This window comes from Anastrepha ludens, chromosome 3 (genome assembly GCF_028408465.1).
Source record: "Anastrepha ludens isolate Willacy chromosome 3, idAnaLude1.1, whole genome shotgun sequence".
NCBI classification, from domain to species: domain Eukaryota; kingdom Metazoa; phylum Arthropoda; class Insecta; order Diptera; family Tephritidae; genus Anastrepha; species Anastrepha ludens.
In genome coordinates this window covers 47,682,874-47,691,778 of record NC_071499.1, presented here as the reverse complement: position 1 = coordinate 47,691,778, position 8,905 = coordinate 47,682,874, and the positions used below count along the sequence as shown (strand labels likewise).

The 8,905-nt window shown below is 40.5% G+C and overlaps 1 protein-coding gene across 1 annotated transcript; it reads left to right on the top strand.

Moving 5' to 3' along the window:
- Positions 1 to 528: 528 nt before the first annotated feature.
- Positions 529 to 8,464, top strand: LOC128856418 (uncharacterized). Its single transcript, XM_054091718.1, has 2 exons — positions 529 to 758; positions 7,385 to 8,464. Exons 1-2 carry the CDS (start codon positions 641 to 643, stop codon positions 8,374 to 8,376), a joined length of 1,110 nt encoding a protein of 369 aa, XP_053947693.1. The 5' UTR covers positions 529 to 640; the 3' UTR covers positions 8,377 to 8,464.
- The last annotated feature ends 441 nt before the right edge of the window (positions 8,465 to 8,905 follow it).

The window sequence follows — 8,905 nt, the reverse complement described above, 5'->3', positions numbered from 1 at the left end:
ATAAACAAATTAAATACGAAGGAGATGAAAGAGATTTGGCAAAAAAGTTGTGCTAACAAAGCAGTCATTGATTTCGATTAACAGTATTGCGCTGATAGTACTTCATACACGCACACATAAGCGTATATATGTCTAGACATATGTATATACGAGTAGCAGATTTAGCAAGGTGGTGTATTCATGTGTGGCACATCGAAGGTCGCGAGTTCAGTACTCACTCTGCACATAAAACATGTAAGTGCCGCAAAACGTTTATTTCTAACAAACAGGCGACAGGCAACGTTAAAGTCGAGTATATTTAATTTTTGTTTAATGAGAAATGCGGCCCATACCTGCCAAGTTTGCATGCGTCACCCCATTATTATTATTATTATTAGCGTACACCAGATCAGGTATTTCACAGATTCGCAACATGGATATGCTCTAGCTTTGGTTTTTTGTGTGTTAAGTGAATAAGAATGAATAGCTGACCAAAAACACAACCTCAGTACCAAATTAGTAGGCGAATGCCAAAGACGTTAACGACACAAGCAGAATCAGTACGAGTAAAAGTGCACAGTGATATTTTCCTGATATAAGTGGCGGAAGTAGAATATTTAGCGTTAAAATTTGTTAAAGTATACCATTTGAAGCAGCCAACATGTCAAAACTAGCGGTCACACTGCTCCTGCTCGGCACCTTGGCCGTGTTGTGGCAACAAACGGAGGCGAAACCATTTCTATTGCTGCCGCCGAATTTTTTTGTTTTAACAACCAGAGGTAGGTGAATATGGAGTTAGAATGGAGTGCAAGTGGAATGTAGTTGTTTGATAAATATTGTGACGTTGGAGGTATTGTGATTGAGGAAGTACTTTCATACGGAAATATAGAAAAAAGTAGCAGTTACTTCAAGTCTTAGAATATTTTGATTGAATATGCACCAATAATTTCGTGATAGGATTTGTCAAAGATTTTCCATATATTATAAAGCGTATTTTAAAACTGACGCCTAGATGTCAATAGTGAATAGTTCCTAAACGATACCTTTTTTTGGCAACTTTGACCGATGTACAATTTAACACGATAGAGCAACGCGTTCAAATTATTATTATTATTATTATTAGAAGGCACTGCGACCAGAGTTGATCTATTGTGCAAGACCTATTTTTGTAACCCTAGAGTTTAAGGCTTTTTATAAATTTTAGCACTATTGTGGGTTTGTTGTTCCAAAGATTACATGGAGATACTACGATACCACCAAGGTGGTGAAGTCTTTGTCTGCCCAGCGCAGGACATTCACAAAGCACATGTTCTGAGCTTTCTATATCCATTTCGCAAAAGCGGCAGACATTGGTCTCTGATAGACCAATGTTATTTAAATGATACCTCAGGCTGCAGTGACCTGTGAGGTATCCTGTTAAAAGACGCAGATCTACTCTGTTTAGTGAGAGTAGCTTGTCTGATATTCCTTTGTTGGGACTTTTCGTGAGTCCACAGAAAGGCTCAGGACCAGTAAGTTGCATATTTGCTCCTTGTTTTGCAAGGTCATCAACCATTTCATTCCCCTCATGCCCTTCATGTCCCGGAATCCAGACTAGAGTTACTGTGTTGAGGTTTCCTAACATGTTGAGAAGGTTTAGGCAATAATTTACCAATTTAGAGGTGATAGTTGTTGATAGAAGGGCTTTTAGAGCCGCTTGACTATCTGAGAGTATGTAGATGTGAGTACCTCTCATTTTCCTGCGAAGGCATTCTCTCACACATATTTCAATTGCATGTATTTCTGCCTGGAATATTGTTGGGTAGAGTCCCATCGGAATCGATTTTTTAAATTTAGGCCCATTGATTCCTGCCCCTGCTCTACCAACTTCCAGCTTGGACCCATCAGTGAACCATAATTGAGATCCAGGCTTGAAATTGATAGAATTAGTTCTCCAAGTTGTTCGTTCATTAATAATAATTCGGAAGTTTCTGTAGAGAATGGGTTTGGGAGATATTGTATCCACCCTGTGTAGTATAGGAGTGTGTCGAAAGTCTTCTAAGATCTTTAGATGTCCTCTCATATCTCCACTTTTAAGATCGGCGTTGCCTTTTAGTCTTAAGGCACTCAATCTTGCTTCTTTTTCAATTAAGAAGGGAAGCGGTGGTATACCTAGGAGCACGCCCAAAGCGTCAGTTGGGCATGTTTTCATTGCTCTTGTTATACCGATGCAGATGAGGCGGTACAATTTGTTAAGATCGCTTGCCGCCTTTCGTTGCTTAACTTTGGGCCACCATGCTATGGAAGCATAAGTGACTATAGGCTTAACAACTGTAGTGAATGTCCAGTAGGTCATTCTGGGGCTGAGCCCCCACGTTTTCGCGTTCAAATTACTGAAACTTATTATGAAAACGGGCGATTTTTAAGAACAACATGGCGCTATGGAAAGACCGAGAAATCCATTCCTAGACCCACCTTCAACAAACTCCTCAAGACGAGCATACCGTCAAGAAGAGAGTGGAAGACATCAAGGCCATGGTGAAGGGGAGAATTAATACCGTCTAAAAAGACAGTGGCAAACTCCAAGGCCATGGAGAAGGTGGGAACTCAATTTCTATACAGATGGTTTCAACCTAGGCGATAAGGTTTTTTTTTTTGGTATGCGGCCCTTGGAGGTGGAATCTTCTAAAGATACGTATGCCCGACTTACATGCGATATTCCCGGCTCTTTTGAACTGAGTTTCGTAGTGCCTGCAGACTAAACCATCGCCTCGCTGTTCTGCCTTTTCCCCTCGGTATTCCCAGTTCAGATATTCCTTCGAAGGGGCAGGATGTGTTAATTAACTCATTTGTCTGCGTTCGTTGTCATCATGTTTCAACCTTCGCATATTTGCTGAGGCTACGTTACAACCATAGTTCCACGTTTTTTTCAGATTCTAGCATATATTGCGCACTCCAACAGGGCATGTTCAGGCATTTCACGTTTTTCTTGGCTGTATAAGGCAAAATGTGGAGTCTGTGTGCTTGTATTTGTACAAATACTGCCTGAAACAGCCATGCCCTGACGATAAGGTAGGTGTATTTTCTAGGGAACTTGCGCTTAAAATATCTGTCCAACTACCAGACTACTGCAGCGTCTATCAGGCAGAAGTTCTAGCTATAAAATATATGGTTACATGCCGTAACAAAAACTACAGTAAATATATTATCGGATAGTCAGACGGCCATTAAACCAATGAGTGCGGCTATACTGGGGTATCAAAAGTTGCACAGGAAGACCGAGCAGTCCTAATGATATTAGTGTCATATTCGAGGTCTGACCTATTTGGGTTCCTTAGCAAAGAGACATTAAGTGAAATTGTAAAGCCAATGAGGTAGCCTGGAAAGGGACTACTCTTCAACTACTCAGTGATAGAATTAACATTGGGATTTCTATTGCCACAAGCAAATTAAGGTTAAAAAATAATATTCTTCAGGAGACCAATAGGCTATGGAGAGATGAAGACACTTGCGTAACAGCTAGGCTGCTGTGACCGCAAATAAATAAGAAAGATACAAAGAAACTCCTTAGCCTCTCTAGAGAGAATAACTTGCAGGTAATGGCTTGTAAAGGGTTTTCCAATAACAGGTGTTATCTATCGCTATCGAGAGATGATTAACGATTTTTATGGCCGGAATTGGATGGTATTGATATGGACAACGTTTATTTTCAACAAGACGGCGCTACGTGTCACACAAGCAACGAAACCATTGATCTTTTACGGGAAAAGTTTCCGGACCGTGTTATCTCTCGAAAAGGTGATCACAATTGGCCACCGAGATCTTGTGATTTAACACCTTGTGACTTTTTTCCTTGGGGCTACGTGTAAGAGAAGATCTACGCCAACAGCTCAAGATCGATTCAAGACCTCAAAGATGGAATTCGTGAGGTTATCGAGGACATAGGCAAGTCACTTTGCAATTCGTTTAAGGAAAATTTCATGAAAAGGATATTTTCCTGTAAGCGTGGTCGTGGTAGTCATTTGCCTGATTTATTTTCGGCATACCTTCGCCTTTATGATGAAATAAACATCCGACCATTCAAAAAATAGCATTTTTCTTTGAATATTAAAATAACACCTCTTATTGGAAAACCCTTTATAATCAGTAATTGGCTATTTGGCAAGCATTCCTTGAGTCTAGGAATTTTCTCCTATGAATATTGCAGAAGTTGTAGAGATGAGGAAGAGGAAGAAACAGTTGAGCACCACCTTTTTATTTGTCCAGCCTTAGCTAAAACCAGAGCAGGTTTTCTTGGTAAATATTTTTTCAATTCTCTTAGAGAATTGTCCGACGTGGAGATGGGAGCAATTATGCGCTTCATAAGAGTCACAAAATGGTTCCACGAAGAAAAATAACTTAGGTGCCCGTATTGCATAGTGGATTCACAGCTAAGTGAGTTGGTCATACAGACCGATTACCACCATAACCCAACCTTAAGAACAACATATTGCAAAAGTCGTAATTTTTTTGGTGGAACTAATGGAAAATGAAAACTTTTTGGAAAACTCCGGATGAGTCGACAATTCAAAAGTTGGTGAAAAAAGTTTAAGAAACTGGCGCTGGCAAGAATAGATAAAGGACTGGCAGATCAGAACCTGAACAGTTTGTTGAGAATTCTCTGCTGTGGCGCAAAGTGTTGCTGAACAGCCTTCAACATCGATATCTGGGCGTTCTCAACAATTAAACCTTCATGAATTGACTGTTTGGCGGAGTTTAGCTGCAGACGGCCTAGAATGCCATTGTGGGGACTCAAGTGATGTCATTTTTCCCATGGAATCGTTAAGAGCCGTATTTTGAATGAAAATAGGGAAACATGAAATAATCGAAAGGTTTTAGATATTTCATCTTAAAGAATTTTTTTTTCTCTTTTTTTTTGTATTCTGAAAGACCCTTTACTTTGGGCTACCAAGTATATCTGATCTAATAACAATTGGAATAATGAAAAGAAAAACTATTTCCGAAGTTAAAATTAGGTGTATAGGCAAAAACAACAAAAATAAATCAAAGAAGGAAGGCTAATTTCGATTCCATGGCGGCCGCCGCAGCCGAATGGGTTGGTGCGTGATTATCGAGTCTCCGTGAAACACCAAAATGAAGAAAAAGGTTTTTCTAAAAGTGCGAAACACCAATTTTTTTCCATTTTTCCTTTATTTATTGAATCTTTCTTGTATAAGAAACTAACAATAAGTTTACAAATCTTATATACTAGAGTAATATGTTTCCTTGCCAGTACTAAGAAAGAATTACTTGCTCAAATGAATATATATTTACATATATGATTAAATCGGTTGTGCATCTCCAATTCTTCATAGTTGGGAGCTGGAAAGGACGGGTTTCCAGTCTCCGATTCTTCGTAGCTGGGAGCCGGAAAGGCCTAGTTTCCAGTCTCCCTTAGACCTTCCGTTGTCCCTCATGTCGATTGTGAAAATGTTGTTGTTTTTTGTTATTTTTCGAATATGATAGATGTGGTTGGAGGAAGTTGTGGACGGACTCTCGTGTGAGAAGAGATAATTAGGTTGTGCAGACTTGAAGATGTCTCTTTTTTTCAATCGTGTGTGACCTTCATCAAAAAGTAGATTTCGCGCTAGTTTATTGGGATGGTCTTCTAGCTTTTGTAGGTATTTTTTGCTCCACCGTACTATTTCATCGGCTACACGAGGTATGCAAATATCTCTGTGAATGTTAGCGTTCTTTATATACCATGGAGCTCCCGTGATTATCCGCAAGGCTTTAGATTGCACTCTCCGAAGTTTTTCGATATTTGAGGGCAAAGCCGTACCCCATATTTCTATACCATATGTCCATATTGGTTTTAGCATGACTTTATATAGTAGCACTTTGTACTCTAGAGGTAATGCTGATTTCGAATTAAGCATCCAATATAGGCTTTTCATTTTAAGTTTGATATTCGACACTTTCTTTTCAATATGATTCCGCCATGTGAGTCTTCTATCTAAGTGAATTCCAAGATAAAAAAAAAAACACACCAATTGATAGAAAAAAATATTTCTCATAGCGTTCCCCCTTGGCAGACAGTAACAAACCTCCGGGAGTATTTCTGCCATGAAAAAGCTCCTCGTAAAAATGCATATGCCATTCGGAGTCGAATTAAAACTTTAGTTGCCTCCATTCGTGGAACAATCTTTTTCCGCTATCTCGTTGGTCCAGCGAAGTCTGAAAATATATAATATAATAATGCATCGTCAAAGTATGTCCGGAAACTAAAAAACTCCACCTTGTTTGGAACTGTCGCCCAATCTGGAGCCGCTTTCGCATTACTTCAGAGTGGCGTTCCTTATTTTCGTCATCATACAAGATCTACACTTGTGTGCCTGGGTCCAGGTCCCGCTTTTTCATGCGGAAAATTTTTGCTGCGATACCACTGATGTGGAAAATCATCTTCCTCAGTTTCCTCTCTGCTTAGCATCTTGTCGATTACATTTTCAGTGGTTATGTGGCCGGCTGCATTCTCCAACATTATTCGACGTTCTTGTTCTCAATGTGCGCATTGGAAAAAGGTGTGTTCATCATCATCTTCGCCACCGTATATGTACGTGGAGTTTTCGCATTCCCCTCTTTTGGACAGGTATTTCTGGAAATATCCGTGCCCCGAAAGCATTTGGTTTGTATAACCTTCACTTACTTCACTAATGTTCCTGCTGTTTCATGTCTAGCGACGTCTTAGCCCGGCCATTCATCTGCGGGGTTTCTTCGTTTCTCCACCGGTCTTGCCATAGCCTTATCGCGTTGTCTTTTATGCCGCGCGCTACAAGTTTACTTACTCCTTCTTCCGTACTCTCATTATTTATTACCTATCGATTTTTCCTCTCAAACACTAGCAAATCTATCGTTATTGAACCACTTATCACTTGAACAGCTGGCCCTGATAGTGTGCGGTAGGCAGACACAAGTTCAGAGCTGCTGTTCATTGTACCGATGCAAGGAACTTACACCTGTGATTTACCTTTAGCGCATTTGCTCACAGTTCAGCTCCGTATAAGAAAACGGAGAGGGTGACTTGGACCCAAATTTTTGCCATCAGTCTACTGGGTAGGGGTGTAACCTTAGCGGCTTTCTCTGCTTCATACTTTATTTGGGCCCAGTAGGTTAGTCTTGCATCCAGTCTTATGCCTAGGTACCTTAAAACCTCTTTCTGGTTAGCTTATTTGAGCAAGTTTGCATGCTAACTTTAAACGAGATGTGCTTCTTGGTCAGAAGTATTAGCTCCATGTTCTTGAGGCCACGTCAATCTTAAGATTTGAATAATAATACCTCATGGACTTTAACCTATTTTATTTACAAAAAACAACATCTACAAAGAAAACTGTTCTCCTCTTAATTTAATGAATCTCAATTACTACAACTTTCCTTGTTTTACTTTTAGCTCCAACTACCGGCACAAGCTCCTCGTCTTCCTCGTCCTTCTCTTCTTCTTCAGCATCCGGTGGCCTATTTCAATTACCCGCTAGCATTATAAGTCGCAAACTGAGTTTCATCACAAGTCTACTTTCCGGATTTGGTGGCGGCGCTGGTGCCAGTGGCAGCATCGGTGGCGGTTTCGGACTTGGCTTCAAATTCAGAGGAGGCGCCACTACTAGCAGACCCACAACCACAACGAGACGAACAACGGAAACGTATAATAGCTTTACATCGGAGGTAACTACAAAGGCGCCGGTAACGACCACTCGCGCTACTACCACCACCACCACCACGGAAAAAGCACCAATAGCAGCAAGCACAGAAAAATCAGTTTTAAGTACAACAGTTGGGGCAGCTGTAGGCACTACTATTGGCGGCAATATTGGCAGTAATACTGGCACCACTACTGGGGCCACTTTTGGCGGCAATACTGGCGCCACTATTGGCACTACTGCTGGCACTCCTGTTAGCACCACTGCTGGCACTACTGCTATCGCTGTTCAGCCCACAGTACTCGCTCAAGCACCCGCGTTCGTAACTACAACTAAAAATGATTTTGCAGTCCCTACAACGGGGCTATCCACATTCGAGACATCCACATCGCAGGTTGTGTCTACGACGGAGAAATCTGCATCGGTGATATCCACAACTCAGGATACAGAAAGCGAAATCGCGATAAGCACTGGCGTCCCAAGTAGCAGTTTTGAAGTGCTTGCCGTTGGCGGTAAAGAAGATGGCGCGAAAGCGCAGACTACAACCAGTGCCGTTATTAGTAATGGTGGTATCGGATTACATTCAGGCTTTGGGGGAAGAGTGGATTTCAGCAATGGCGACCAAATAACCCAGGTGAGCAGCGGCGTAAGTATTGGTGGTTATGGTTATGAAAGACCGCGCCCGGATGCTGAGAATGAGATTTTGAGTGGAAATTTAAGCAAAATGTACTTGCCGGTTCAGTAAAATTAAAGGGAGTCGAATGGAATAGTTGAATTGTTTATTTGTTTTGCTAAATAGACAAATGTGTACCTTCAGTGTTGACTTGTAAATAAAGAACTCAATCGATATATTCAATTAAATGTGTTTGTATTTGCAATTAAATCTTTCCTCAAAATGCGGAAGCGGCTCACCATTACCCAGCAGCAGCACAAAAGCAGTGAAAACAAAATATAAAAAACAAATAACATAACAAAAGCAGAATACCGCTTCCGAAAAGCATGAGTTTCCAGCTTGCCAACTACCGAATTTAGCTGCATTTGAATTCTGGTCAATCTGGTATCTTTGGTTTTAATGAGATGCGTACTCGTGTCTGCTCTTTTGTCAATTTTGAGGTTTCATTTTATCTTTGGTTTTGTTTTGAGCATAGTTTTTTTTTTAATTTTTTTATTATTTTCTTAATTTTTTTTTTTACTTTTTTTCAAATAATACCAGTTCATAAACGCGACATTCGGAGCACCTACACCTCTTAAAGTTGCTTCAGTTATGCCGAACA

What these genes read in the sequence shown, in the direction of transcription:
- LOC128856418 (XM_054091718.1), top strand. Translation starts at nt 641, where the DNA reads ATGTCAAAACTAGCGGTCACACTGCTCCTGCTCGGCACCTTGGCCGTG. An exon ending in TTTTGTTTTAACAACCAGAG is followed by an intron (nt 759 to 7,384) that starts GTAGGTGAATAT and finishes TTTTACTTTTAG; the next exon opens with CTCCAACTACCGGCACAAGC.